The following is a 15,057-nucleotide window of genomic DNA, read 5'->3' as shown; positions in this document are numbered from 1 at the left end:
TCCATGGAAAAACCGTGATACAATCTCAATTTCTCTTTGGCTATGTGGGGGTCACCTGGAGCCTTCGCTGGGCATGTTTCCACGAAGAGGTAGTGTGAATGGTCAGAGGTGGTATAGAGGACATACTAACTGCTTCATTACTGTGTTTTGCTTTGCAAATATAAATTCATTCACTGCTCCCTGGACAGGGATGTTCTCTACAGACACGTACTGTGCTTCCTTTGTTACTTTGGGCACATTTGAAAAAAACTGGGGCCTGCTGAAAAATGCCTGCGATACCAAAGACAAGAAATCACACATTAAAATTGACAGTGGCACACTCAAAAGCCAGAATAAAATGATCATCCCCAAGCTGCACAGCCCTCAGGGAAGCAGGAGTGAAAAGAGCTCAGTTCTGCTGTGTGTCCCTTAAGTGGTTAACCCAGGGCTCTGAAGAAACAGGGCGAATAGTAGGGGCATGAGCTGGGCCTCTGCCCAGGGCACTGCGAAAGCATCTTGGGACAATTAAAACTCTTTTGAATGATAAATATAATCCTAAATTCATCCCTCTTTCTTAGAACATGGTACTGAAGATGGCTATAAGTGGCCAAAAAGCCAACTGTGGCAGCAACAGAATAACCAGGAAAGGCCAGCAGCTCTTGAGGTGATTTCCCAGCTGCCTGATGACCAAACTGAACACAGCCCTTGCAGGGAGGTAAACCCCAGAACAAGGGCCAAAGAGGAAGCCAGGCATGGCTACAGGTGACAAAAACCTGATGGGGGCATACTATGTAACATCAGTCGTTAGGAGGTGGAGCCTGTTCTACTCTGCTGCTTATCCCTGGCTCTGTCCAAGGCCCTCAGGGCAGATGCACTGGGCAGGGTCTGCCACTGTATCATGGTACAGAGCCAGCTAATGCTGTCCTGGTGCCGTTTTTTCAACTTTTAATCTAAAAAATTGTGATTAAATATTCGTAACATAAAATTCACTGTCTTAGCCACTTTGAAGCATACAGTTCAGTGGTCTCATGGACATTGCCACTGTTGTACAACCCAATGCCTTCCTTCCCTGGGTGGCAGTGTGCTTGCTGGAACCAGCTGCAGCCACCCATACAGGAGCTTGACCTCTGACACAGAGCACCTACAGGTCCAGTCAAGGCCTGTTTAGAAAAAATAAAAATGAAAGAAAAAAGTGCCTTTGGACAAGAGAGCAAACTACCCTCAGCCCTGTGTTGTAATGGGCACACATTTGTTGACAAAAACAGCAAGCTGGAATATCCTGAATCTCCTGGCCATGCCTCCGACTCTCCATTGCAGATTATGTGTGGCTTTTGGGGTCAAGTTGGCAAGGTGAACGAGAAAGGAGGATGGACAAGTTTCACTTCCCCAGTCCTTGTGGCAGCTTCCTCTCCAAGTTGGACTGCTCGGTTCCGACACCATGAGGGACGTCATCTCCACAGTAAAATCTGACACTCTGCCAAATGGTCTTCATCTTATTTTGAATTAAACCACACCCCAAAAGGCCCCTGGTCCTGATGGTTTACATTGGGCTAACTAGAACACTTGTCCTGTTGGAGGGTCTGTTTCAAGTTGCCTAGGTGACCCAGCTGGGACTTGCAGAGAGTTTTACCTTGGGTTCCATGAAGCTAGAGACTCACTGATGCTATTACGATGTCAGGGAAGAAAGCCTTCCCAACAGTCCAAGAATCATCCTTTTGGGCTCTACTAAGGCCCAGTGTGGTGGATGGACTTTAGGGTAGCTTCTGTGCCCCCCACTCAGCATTCACACCTTCGTGTACTCCCCTTCCCAGGGTGGTGGGGCTCTCCAAGGCAGAAGCAGCAAGAAAGGACATCTTCCTGAGAAAATGAAAGGGGCCCCATGGCAGACTTTGCAAGTGCTACATTATATGTGGAGTGAGCCACCCATGCAGTTGGCTTTGACTTTTAATAAACAATCCACAACACAAGTCTTAGAATCCCCAGTCATGGAAATTCCAGTAGTGTAGTAACCTGCATCTGAAACTTTCTCTTGATATTCTGAATCTCCTTGTAGCATAGTGTTTTCAGAGTTGTGCAATGGAATCCCCTGCAGAGCTTGTTAGAATACAGATTCCTGGCTCCGCCCCAGAGTTTTTGACTCAGTGGTCTGGGTGGGAGTCTAAGAATTTGCATTTTGACAAGTCGATGCTGATGCTGCTATTCTGCAGGTCATACTTTAAGAGTCTAGCACATGGCTCCTGCTGTTGTGGCTCAGTGGATTGAGCACTGGACTATGAACCAAAAGGTTGCTGGTTTGATTCTCGGTCAGAGCACATGCTTGGGTTGTGGACCCAGGTGTGTCTGGGACTTAGAGCAGGCTTGTACTTAGTAGGCACAGGGTGGAGGTCAATCTCAAAGGGAACACATTGTGCCCATCGAACACATTGGCATTGCACCACAGCCTAGTGGGTCCCCCACACCACCCCCAGGTGCATGCTTTTCTCCCACCCAGTTGAGTCAGCTCTTTGTGAGGTGGGGTGCTCACCTTCCCTCCCTCCCAGGACCATACCTGAGTGAAGTTGTCCAGGGCCTTGTGCAGGTTGGCATGCATGCCCGTGGGGGGCTCATTGGTGATTTTAATGGAGTTCTCCAGGATGCCCTGGGGGATGATGTGGCCCTCAGGGGAGGGTGCAGGCTCTGCACTGATGAAGACCCTGAACTCTGGGTGGCTGTTTTCACTGAGCTCCTCCAGCTTCTTCTCCAGGGTGCTGAGCCACTTGGCAACCAGGTGGATGTTCTGGTGGGAAGGACAGACCCCACAATATAGGCATTTGCTTAGCTCTGTTAGCAGCAAACAGTTATCAGGAGGGCAGCTAGAGGAAAGACCTGGTCTTAGTTTCAAATAAATTGCATTGCAGTGTGAGTCTTGGGACTGCCAGCAATAGGGGCCTCCTAGTATCCTGCAATTGAACCCTTTCCCTTGATATCCTAAGTCTCTCTAGCACAGTATTCTCAGACTTGACTGTGCATCAGAATCCCTTGCAGGGATTATTGAAACAAAGATTACTGAACCCCAACCTCAGAGTTCCTGACTCAGCAGGTCTAGGGTGGGGCCCGCAAATTTGCATTTCTAACAAGTTCCCAGGTGATGCCGACCACACTGGTGGTCTGGGGGCCGAATTTTAAGAGTCTAACACATGGTTACATTACAAGTCCAGATCCTTGCTATCTGATACCTGGATTATTGAACACTTGATGCTCAAAAGTGAGGCTGTGGACCAACAATGTTGGCATTACCTGAAGCTAGTGAGAAATGCAGACTCCTAGGCTCCACCCAGACTTACTGAATCAGTACATTTCTTCCCTTTTAATCCTCACCCAAAGACATTTTTTTTTCATTACTTTGAGAGAGAGCGAGAAAGAGGGAGAGGGGGAGAGGGGGAGAGAGAGAGAGAGAGAGAGAGAGAGAGAGAGAGAGAGAGAGAGAGAGAGAGAGAGAGGGAGAGGGAGAGAGAGAGAGAGGAAATATGATGAATGTGAGAGAGAAACACCAACTGGCTGCCCCCAGCAGACACCCCAGCTGGGGACCAAAACTGCAACCCAGGAGCATGCCCTGACTGGGGATCTAACTGGCAACCCTTGGGTTTATGGGATGATGTTCCAACCAACTGAGCCACACCAGCCAGGGCTGAATCAGTGCATTTTAATAAGATCTTCCAGCGATGTACATGTATGATAAAATGTGAAAGTCACTGATTTAAACTCCTCCTAGCTAGCTTTCCTGCCTCCTTTCTCTCTCTCTCCAGACCATTCTGCTAACTGTTGCCAAACTTTCCTTCCTACAGCCACCACTGCTCACAGATGCTCTCTTCTCCAAGCCCAGGCTCCTGTGCAACGCCTTTCAGCCCTCCTTCCACTGCAATTCCTAACTGTCTGTCTGTCTATGTATCTAAACCTACATTTATTTCTTAATACTGCTTTGCAGAATGCACCTTTCACTTCAGTAAAAATAGTCACTTTGCTTCACGGCAACGTGTTTCAATATAATGGATGGATAAAGGCTCCTCAGCAAATATTTGAGGAAGCCTGCTCACAGAGCCTTAAATACACTGACTGGCACTGAGCATAGCACTTGAGCCACAGCAATCTGGTCTCTTGCTTTCTCTTCCAAAAAAGAAAAAAAAGGAAAGAAATAACAATATTTGCCATACTTATTTCACAGAGTTCCTGCAAATACCAAAGATAATGGTTTTGAAATGTTGTTGAAATGAAAATATGTTAAATTAGAAATTCATTTATAATCACTCTTTTGGAGTGGAAACTTCAATGGGATGCCCAGAGAGCCAGGGTTCTGTTAGCCCGGGAGTGCCAGCACCCACCAGTGAGTAACTGGGTGACTGCTTCAGGAATTCTATCTTCCGTGTTTAATCCTGGAGTGCTCTCAGAAACCATGTCAGCACAAGATGCAGAGGCCTGGGCAGTGGTGGGTTCTCAGGAAGGAAATACTCCCCGTCTGTTAACTGAGGGCTGGGTTCCCAAGGGCTCTAGTGCCCAGAAGGGTGTCTCTTTGGCAGATGAGCCAGAGATGCTGGGAGACCACACTTTCCCAGCACCAGGCCAATCCACGTGAGAGGTAGCAGGAACCTCCAGCTGTTTTCTTCTCTTCTCCTGAGATACCAGCTGTTTCTAGAGAAACAGTCTCAGGGAGTGGCAGCTCCCTCAGTTGCTAGGCTCTGGATAAATAACAGGATGATTAAGGATGAAGACCCAGCAGCAATATGCAGCACAGTGAACAGTAAGGAGACAGGGGAAGTTCTTGGGAATGAAAACCAAGACAGGATTGACTGGCTTTCTCATTTGTTTTTTCTTTCATTGATTTTTTTTCATTGAGTGCTTTTGAGGAGTGTCTGTTATGTTCACAGCAATGTGCTGGGCATGAAAAGAAATGTCTTTTTTCTTGTTTTTTTTAAATGTGGGTTTTTTTTGTTGTTTTTTAAAGATTTTATTTATTTATTTTTAGAGAGGGAAGGGAGGGAGGGAGGTAGGGAGAGAGAGACAGACAGACAGACAGACATCAATGTGCGGTTGCTGGGGGTTATGGCCTGCAACCCAGGAATGTACCCTGGCTGGGAATCGAACCTGGGACACTTTAGTTCCCAGCCCGCACTCAATCCACTGAGCTATGCCAGCCAGGAGAAATGTCTTTTTTCTTAAGAGACATTTATAATGAAATATAGTGAAAGACATGCCAATATATCACATCATCTCAATCTAGCCATGAATGCTCTAATAGAGGTGGTTATAGGTTTTTATAGGAGAAAAAGGGGAGCAAGGTGCTTGGCACCCAGCTCCAGCATCCATACGAGTAGCATAAAAATGGGCAGGCCATGATAGAAGGGGGGGGGTGGCCTTTATTTCTTGTAATTGTTCAGTAAAATTACCAGTAGAAGTAGGTCCAGATTTCTAAACCTTAACATGAATTCTCAATGAAGAGGCAAGTTGGAACTAGAGTTACACATGTGATGTTCTGCAAAACATATAACACAATAGAAAAGTACATCAACAAAGTTCCATGAAATGCATGGGAGGCAATCAGCAGCCAGAAAAGCCCAACTGCTATGGCCTTGAACTGAGTGCCAATGCCCCGAACACACTTCAGGAGAGGACTCGGTTCCTGTTGTAAGCAGAGTTATCTAAACCAGACAGAGCAGCCATAGCAGGTGAGAGCAGGGAGAAGATGATTGGGGGTGCAGTGAGGAGAGAACATATGAAGAGGAGCAATTGGAGAGATGATTAGGAAGTGAGTAAAAAGGGCAAGGGTGTGGAAGGAAGGGCAGGTGTGAGACAAAGAGAGGAGAGAGATACCCAGAGACCGTGAGGTATAAGTTTAGACAGGTATGGACAGGGTTGGGATGACCCTGATCAGGGCAGAGGGGTGAGTACCTGCAAAATCACCCAGTGACCTTTCTGGGCAGCTAGATCCAGCGTAGCCTCAGCCACTACTTCCTGTCCTTGCCCCAAAGATATATTGTGAAAATTCTTATTGTTGAAGGTATATCCAAGTTTTTTACCTGAAAGGAGGACGGAGTTGTCAGTACCATATCTGTGTTGAATGATCTGTGTTGTTTAATGTTCAGAAGGAAATCACTCCTCAAACACAGGTTTGAGCCTCATATGCTGACGTTTTTCCTTTTTGGGGGGTGGGGGCTGTAGGGGGAAGAGGGGCTACATCTTCCAACTTTCTGTTCCCAAATAGAAGGAAGCATTGTCTAGACCAAAGTTGCTTCACTCTACCTCCTCACTTAATCCCCAGGAATGGATGGAAGTGTTGATGCTCTTCCATACAGCTTCTATGTGAAGGCCAGGCCTTGGTCCTCCATCCTAGAGAGTACTGATTTGAAAAGTCTCAAAGGGTGGCAAGCATGTATGTGTGGCCCTAACTTGCTTTGTCCTCTGAATATATATTTCCCCTGGAATTTTACTGGGACATGTGACCAGCAGGGGCAGAATTCAGGTAGTCTGGCTTACGATACTTTATAGCATATTAACTGCCTTCCCTACCAATCCTAAGACATAGCAAAGTTTTAACTCATCATTTTGCATGAATTAGAGTAAAGAGGCAAGACACAGAGGGGCTTTGTTGCATAGGTGGGGACGTTCTGTTAGATGTGACTCCATAGCATCTGTTGGGTGTTGCTGGTGTTAGGAATGAAGTAAGGGAATAGCTGCACCAACACAAATTCACAGCCACATGACTCAAGCAAGGCAATGCTCGTGAGTTGTTTTCCAGCCCAAGAAAAAATTTACACAAAGAAATGACCTAATATAGTGGACCCATTTTACTTGGACATCAGCTATTAGCCCAATACAATAAAGTTTAGAGAAATTACATAATATTTTTTAGGAAAAAAATCATAAAAATGTATGATACCCTGAAGAAATCATTGAGCAATTTTTCTTGGAAGGTGAAGTACATAAGAAAAAAGACAAGAACTTTAAAAAAAAGAAAAGAATACAAATCTGTACTTGAATTTTTTAGTTTTAGAGGAACTAAGAAAATTGAATAAATGGTATATTAACTGTCAATATTGGACATTTCTTTTAAATACTAAAAGATATAGACTATCCTTTAACTGGATGAGACAAAGCAAAATGATGACTTTTTGTAGTGGAGAATAGTTATTATAGATTCAACTGAGATAAATGCAGGAAACACCCTTATTAAACTCTATAAATCCTAGCTGGCAATACATTGGATGTCAGCTTTAGAATCAGGGATATAAACAACTTATTCCAGAGAAAATACCAGGATAAAAGGTGCCTGGATTAGTAGATAGCCTTGGTGACATTTCTATTTACAAAAGAGCCTGTTTCTTCTCTTTATGAGAAAGAGAAGGATAAGGGAAAAGAGGGGCTTACAAAAGATTAGTTTGAAAACTACAGACCAGAAGGATTGCTGGGGACGATGTCTAGCTCTGCAGAGGCCAGCAAGGATCAGTGTGCATTAATCTAAGCTGCAGGCATGACGACGAGGCTGCAGAGAAAGAAATGGATCTTGCAGGTGATGAGAAGAGGGGAGATTTGATGGGATTTGCCTTGGCTGAACATTCAGCTAAATTTGACTGCATCACACTCGAGTACTGTGATGTGCCAAAGCAACCTTGCAGGGTCCTTCCATTTGCAACTTTGAGGCTCTTAGAATGCCTTTCTGGGTCATCAGAAAGCCTCCCTTGCTAGTTATGGTCTCTTGGGGTTTCACCTTCACATTATTTTATGTTATGACGTCCATGCCCAGACCTTCACTGCTTTTAACTTACTTTTCCCTTTCTCTTTCTCTCTCTCTTTTTGTTTTTGGTTAGATCATCATACACTTTAAAAGGTACCCCCATTGATATTTCTAGTACCCACCTGGAACCACATATACTCATAATATTATTAACTATGATTCCTATGCTGTACTTTACATCCCCATGACTATTAACTATTGATTGATACTTCTCAGCCCCTTCACCTTTTCACCCAGTCTCCCCACTTTCTTCCCCTCTGGGGACTGTCCGTTTGTTGTCTGTATCTTTGAGTCTGTTTCAGTTGTGCTTGTTTGTTTTCTGTTTGGTTCTCTAGATTCCATGTATAAGTAAGACAATATGGTATTTATCTTTCTCTGACCTTCACTTAGCATATGACACTCTAGGACTATCCACTCTAGGACTATCTACTTGCTATAGCAAATAGTAAGATTTTATTATTTTTTATGGCTAAGTAATATTCCGCTGGATATATGTGCTACAGCTTTTTAAAGATGGGCACTGGGGTTGCTTCCATTTTCTGGTTATTGTGAATAATGCTGCAACAAACATAGGGGAGCATATATTCCTTTGAATTAGTGTTTTGGGGTTCTTTGGATATATACCTAGATGAGATATCATTGGGTAATAAAGCAGATACATTTTAAATTTTTTTGAGGACCCTCCACACTGTTTTCCACAGTGGCTACACCAGTCTCCATTCCTATCAACAGTGCACGAGGGTTCCCTTTTCTCCACATCCTTGCCAGTGCTTGTTGTTTGTTGATTCAGTGATGGTAGCCATTCTGACAGGTGTGAGGTGATATTTCATTGTGATTTTAATTTGAATTTCTGCGATGATTAGTGATGAAAGCCTCTTTTCATAGGTTTATTGAACATACGTATATCATCTTTGAAGAAGGGCTTATTTAGTTCCTCTGCCTATTTTTAAATTGAAATTTTTTTTGGTGTTAAGTTTTAAGAGTTCTTTATAAAATTTGGATATTAATCCCTTATCAGAAGTATCATTGGCAAATATTTTCTCCTATTCCATGGGTTGTCTTTTCCTTTTGTTGATGGATTTTTTTGCTGTGCAAAAAACTTTTTAGTTTGATGAAGTCCAATTTGTTTATTTTTTTCTTTTGTTTCCCTTACCTGAAAAGATATATACAAAAATACTTTTAAGAGAAATGTCATAAATTTTACTGCTTATGTTTTCTTTTAGGAGTTTTATGGTTTTGAGTCTTACATTTAAGTCTTTAATCTATTTGAATTTTTTTGTTGTGTATGGTGTAAGAAGGTGGTTCAGTTTTAAATTTTTGCATATATCTGTTCAATTTTCCCAATACCATTTATTGAATAAACTATCTTTACCCCATGTATGTCTTTAACTTCTTTGTCACACATTAATTGACTATATAGGTATGGGTTTATATCTAGGCTCTCTATTCTGTGCTTTTGATCTATATGTCTGTATTTATGCCAGTATATTACTGTTTTGATTACTATTGCTATGTACTATAGTTTGATATCAGATAGCATGATAGCCCTAACTTTATTTTTCTTTCTTAATATTGCTGTGGGTATTTGGGATCACTTATGGTTCCATATAAATTTTTGGATTATTTGTTCTAGTTCTGTGCTATGTTGAATAAGAGTGGTGAAAGTGGATATCCCTGTCTTGTCCCTAATCTTAAGGAAAATGCTTTTAGTTTTTCCCCTTTGAGTATGATGTTAGCTGTGGGTTTGTCATATATAGCCTTTATTATGTTGAGATAATGTTTCCACTATCTTCACTTTGTTTAGAGTTTTCTTTATCATAAACCAGTGTGGGATTTTGTCAAATCCTTTTTCTGCATCTAGTGATATGATCATATGATTTTTTCAGAGCCCCTCCCCTTTTAATTTTATTTTTTCCTTTATTTTATTTTTTAAATATATTTTATTGATTATGCTATTACAGTTGTCCCATTTTCCACCTTCAATCCCCTTCACCCTAACCCACCCCCTCCCGCCCACATCCCCCCTCCTTAGTTCATATCCATGGGTCATACATATAAGTTCTTTGGCTTCTACATTTCCTATACTATTCTTAACCTCCCCCTGTCTATCTTCTACCTACCATATATGCTTCTTATTCCCTGTACCTTTTCCCCCTCCTTTCCTCTCCCACTCCCCCACTGATAACCCTCCATGTGATCTCCATTTCTGTGAATCTGTTCCTGTTCTAGTTGTTCGCTTAGTTTGTTTTCATTTTAGGTTTGGTTATCAATAACTGTGAGTTTGTTGTCATTTTACTGTTCATACTTTTTATCTTCCTTTTCTTAAATAAGTCCCTTTAACATTTCATATAATAAGGGCTTGGTGATGATGAACTCCTTTACTTGACCTTATCTGGGTCAAGCACTTTATTTACCCTTCCATTCTAAATGAAAACTTTGCTGGATAGAGTAATCTTGGATGTAGGTTCTTGCCTTTCATGACTTGGAATACTTCTTCCCAGCCCCTTCTTGCCTACAACGTCTCTTTCAAGAAACCAGCTGACAGTCTGATGGGAACTCCTTTGTAGGTAACTGCCTCCTTATCTCTTGCTGCTTCTAGGATTCTCTCCTTCATTTTAATCTTGGCTAATGTAATTATGATGTGCCTTGGTGTGTTCCTCCTGGGTCCAACTCCTTTGGGACTCTCTGAGCTTCCTAGAAGTCTATTTCCTTTGCCAGAGTGGGGAAGTTCTCCTTTATTATTTGTTCAAATAAATTTTCCACTTGTTGCTCTTCCTCTTCTCTTTCTGGTACCCCTATAATTCAGATGTTGGAACATTTAAAGGTGTTTTGGAGGTTCCTAAGCCTCTCCTCATTTTTTTTTGAATTCTTGTTTCTTCATTCTTTTCTGTTTGATTATTTCTTTCTTCCTTCTGGTCCACTCCATTGACTTGATCCCAGTTTCCTTCCCATCACTATTGGTTCCCTGTACATTTTCCTTTATTTCACTTAGCATAGCCTTCATTTTTTCATCTAATTTGTGACCAAATTCAACCAATTCTGTGAGCATCCTGATTACCAGTGTTTTGAACTGTGCATCTGATAGATTGGTGACCTTTTCATCACTTAGTTATATTTTTTCTGGAGCTTTGATCAGTTCTTTCCTTTGGGCCATTTTTCTTGTCTTGATGTGTCTGTTACATAGGGAGGGGCAGAGCCTTAGGTGTTCACCTGGGCAGGGCAACCCAGTGTCTGGGTTGTGATGCTGTATGTGGGGCAGGGGTCTGAGAGGGAACAATGGCACATGCTCCAGATTTCAGTCTCTTCTCCCACTTCCCTAAAGCAAATTGGGCCTTCCTGGTGCTGATTCCTGGGTGGGTGGGCTTGTGTAGGTTCTAGGACTCTGTTGGTCTCTCCAGTGAATTCTCTTGTGGGGCTGGGAGTTTCTCCCAGCACCTCAACCCCCACAGGTATTTTCAGTTGGTGGTTTGAAGCTTTATTTCCCTGTGCTGGGACCCTGGGTCTCGAGGTCTGTCTCGCTCCCCAGTTTCACCTGATTTATCTGTGTGCAAATGTGGGACCGCCTGGTACGCCAGCCACCTTTTGTGCCATGCCCCTCCACAATTTACCACCTCCCTGGGTCTGCCAGTCACCTCTTTGCTGTGAGCCCTCTCTGTCCTGGTTGCTTGACTCTGCCCATACTATAGGTCTGGATGAATGTGACTACTTTAACTTCTTGGTTATCAGACTTCCACACAGTTCAATTTTCTGTCAGCACTGGTTGTTTTTTATTTTTAAATTATTGTTGTCCTTATTTTGGTTGTTCGAGGAGGCACAGTGGGTATACCTACGCCTCCATATTGGCCAGAAGTCCCCTTTTTATGCTCTTGAAGTTCTCACTTTCTTGAACATCCTTATAACCACTGTTTTGAACTCTGTATCTGGTAGATTGCTTGTGTCCATTTCATTTAGTTCTTTTCTGTAGATTTCTCCTGTTCTTTTATTTGAGGTATGTTTGTTTGTCTCCTCATTTTGGATGCCTCTTTGTATTTGTTTCTGTGTGTTAGGCAGATATGTTGTCTCTCAGTCTTGTTAGAGTGGCCTTGGGTAGTAGGTGTCCTGTAGGACCCAATGGTGCAGTCTACCTGATCATCTTAGCTGAGTGTTTCAGTAATGTCTTCTGCATGGGTCATTGACCCCTCCTATTGTAGGTGAGTCTTGAATGCTGTTGCTCTGTCCATGTGTGGGGTTGACTTTTAGGCTTCCTGACTGTGAGGACTGACCCTGACCACAGTGTATGAGCTGTTGTGTGGGTGCTGACCACATGAAATGGAATTCTCCTCATCAGGGTCTAATGCCTGCCAAGATCTTCCTTTGGATATGCCACTTGTGGAACTAATTGGATCCTGCTCTGATGTCGTCTGAAGTCCACAACTGGGTTTGTTGGTCTGGGCCTCTTGGGAGGGACTCTAATGCAGGTCAATGTGAGACTCTGCCTGTGCCTGGCACTGGGCAACTTGTTTGGAGCTACAAAGTGATCCATAGTTTGTGGTTGCCCTTTTGGGCCTGGGTGTGCATGAGAAGGGCCAAATTGCACACCCAGGACAGCTTTCACCAGTACTGAGCCTGGGGGCATGTCAGTAAAAGGCCTAAGGCACCTTGAGATATGCCTCTGTGGGCCTCTGCCTGCTGGTTGCTTGTTAGGTTCAGTCATTGAAAGAGCCTGTGGTGGTGCATGAGTTGCATGAGGTAGGTTTTCAATGAGGTGCTAGGTAGAGGGGAGTAGTGTTTACTAGACTGATACAGATCAAACTTGGTGCCAGTGTTGTGTCTTAGGCTACGCGCAGAAGTCCCAAGGTACAGTAAGGCCAACTGCCACCTGCCAGATGTCTGCAGACCTTTGTGGTGGGTCAGGGTCTCAGGGACTCATCAGGGGGAGGCCAGCAGAGTTTATTAGGCCAAAAGAAACCAAGATTTGGTGGTGCAAAAGGAAGGCTCTGCACTGGTCAGGTGTGAGAGAGAAAAATGGCTGTTTTAGAGCCACACAACTTAGTCTGTCCCAGATCCTGTCAAACCCCCTGGAGAGCCTAAGCTTGGCAGGTAGGGCTGCCAGGAGTTGGGAACTTGGGGCTGCACTGGTCGGGCTCACAAAAAGGTGTGGTAAATGGCCCCTATCCAGAGCCACACAACTCAGTCTCTGACATCCTGTGTCCATCTGGATCTCTACACCCTGGCCCAGGAAGATGACTCATCCACAGGGCACAAGCTTAGCAGGGCACGGTGACAGAAGGTCAGGAGGGTGGGGCTATTGCATTCTCCCAGGCTGATGCCATATGGAAGGGAGGGCTCTACCCAAGAAAGATGGTGTCCATGGGCAGGGTGGGAAAGGGACTCCATGCAGTGACCCTGGAGGCTGTCTCTACAGTTCTCTCTCCAGAGCCACAAAACCCACACTCTTCTTGCACAACCCTAGTCTTCTCTGAGCTTCTCTCTCTCTGCCACATCCCAGGATGAGTGTGAATGAGATTTTGTGTGTTGGGCAGGGAAATGTAGGCAGGATAATGAATTCCTAAAGGTGTCCATGTCCTAGTCCTCAGAACCTGTATATAGGGATTCTGTGGGTGTGATTAAATCAAAGACTTTGAGTTGGGGAGATAATCTTGATGATCTGAGTAGTCCCAATATAGTCATCATGGTCCCTAAGAGGAAAAGAGGGAGCCCTGTTTATGCTTCCAACCTCTAGAACTGTAAAATAATAAATTAGTGTTATTTTAAGCCTCTAAGTTTACGATAATTTGTTACAGCAGCACTAGGAAACTAATGATATAAAATAGGCTGGAGGAATAGGGAGGAGCTGGGGAACAAAGTTCCTGTAAGCCCCTTAAGGAGTCTGGACTGCATCCTGAGGACAGTGTGCCTGTGCAAGGAGTGTGCTTGTATCTTCAAAATGATTGCTCCAGCCACAATAAGGGGAATGGGTGGGTGGAGGGACAAAGTCGCCTTAGAAACCTGCTACTGTGGATTTTACCTGACAGAGCCCAGAGCAACAGTCCCATGGTGTGGATTTGGCAATGACCCTGATTTCTGTATGGTTAGCAAATATTGAGTGTTGTGTAATGAGCCTTGAATCTGGAATAGAGAAACTGACAGATGCCAAGAGTAAAAGTGCATGGGATGGCGCAGCCTTGGCCCCGAGGCAAAGTTTTCTCACCTTGATTTTCCACATCTTTCAGTGGGTCCACCCCTGGAGACAGGATGAAAAATACGGGAGTGGCTGGTCCTGATTCTTCAAAGGAGGCTGCAAAGTCTAGTGCTCTTCCCACTGCATATTTGCTTCCTAATGTCTCCTCAACAAAATGTCTTCCAGGGAAAAAAAAGCACATGTGTGTTTATCAGTCACAAAATAATAACACTTGAGAAACAGAGGTCTGTAGTAATGGAATGATGTGCTCAAGGTCATGGGGTTGGTACTTACAGAGCTGGGACCAACTCTGAGAACTACCTACTAGGTTAACACTTAAAACCTGTGTTGTCATTTGCCAGTCTGCTCACTAGATTGGGGTTCCTTCTAAATCTCCATCCACCCAGGCCACCACTGACTCCTCTGTGAAGCCTGGTGTCCTGCCACATTGCCACCATCTACCAGAAGACTGCTAGGACCAATGGCTTCTGAAAGTTTGCAGGCAACTAAATTCTCCATACTTCTTATCCCTGTGATCTTCCACTTATAGTTTAACACCCTCTGTTCCCTCCTGTTCTACCATTATCTGTGTTTTCTTTCATCCTACTCTACTTACCAATGTTCCTTTCCAAACTGTCCAATTTTATACTAAATAAAACCTTGAAGCTGCAACTACTTCCTCACCATCTGGTCCAGCTCTTGGCCTTAGCTCTCTCCCGAGGACACATTTTTTCCTGTAGCCTTTCAGCTGGGCTCATTCTCCTACATCTGCTCTATCTCAGGATTGGAAGGCAGGATCATGACCCTGCTCACTGATGACTATTGTTTGTAAGCCATTACTTCTCTACTCATGTGGCTCCACTGCAGCTCATTTTCCCTGACTGTGTCACCACCACACCTGCTCATCCTCTGGTCACTGTACCCATTCATGGAACACTTGGGCACTTGGCTCATGGACTTGCACCAGCTGGAATGACATCACCGTCCATGTGGACAATCCTCCAAATTCTCAGCCACCTTCATTTCTCCCCCAATCCAGCCATCCAAGTCCACAGCCACACCCTCATCCTCATTATTACCTGGGAATTTTTTCTATGTCTGAAACCACAAATGGAAACACCCTGCTCTCTGACCAGACTTTCTTTCCTTACAC

General features: G+C 44.0%; 1 protein-coding gene across 2 annotated transcripts in view; it reads right to left on the bottom strand.

Annotated features, from left to right (window-relative positions):
• DNAH9 (dynein axonemal heavy chain 9) overlaps window positions 1-15,057 on the bottom strand; it is a 336,893-nt gene that overhangs the window by 30,766 nt on the left and 291,070 nt on the right. For both annotated transcript variants that reach the window (XM_045824289.1, XM_045824290.1), the window contains exons 61-63: window positions 13,935-14,083; window positions 5,902-6,029; window positions 2,528-2,755 (exon numbers count right to left, since the gene is read on the bottom strand). In XM_045824289.1, the coding sequence (XP_045680245.1) occupies window positions 2,528-2,755; window positions 5,902-6,029; window positions 13,935-14,083 (505 nt within the window). The remainder of the gene's footprint in view (window positions 1-2,527; window positions 2,756-5,901; window positions 6,030-13,934; window positions 14,084-15,057) is intronic.

Source organism: Phyllostomus hastatus, unplaced genomic scaffold, assembly GCF_019186645.2.
Source record: "Phyllostomus hastatus isolate PE091 unplaced genomic scaffold, TTU_PhHast_1.1 phas_scaffold_55, whole genome shotgun sequence".
NCBI classification, from domain to species: Eukaryota; Metazoa; Chordata; class Mammalia; order Chiroptera; family Phyllostomidae; genus Phyllostomus; species Phyllostomus hastatus.
The sequence above is the reverse complement of the archived record's forward strand: the minus strand, read 5'-3'. Positions and strand labels throughout refer to the sequence as shown.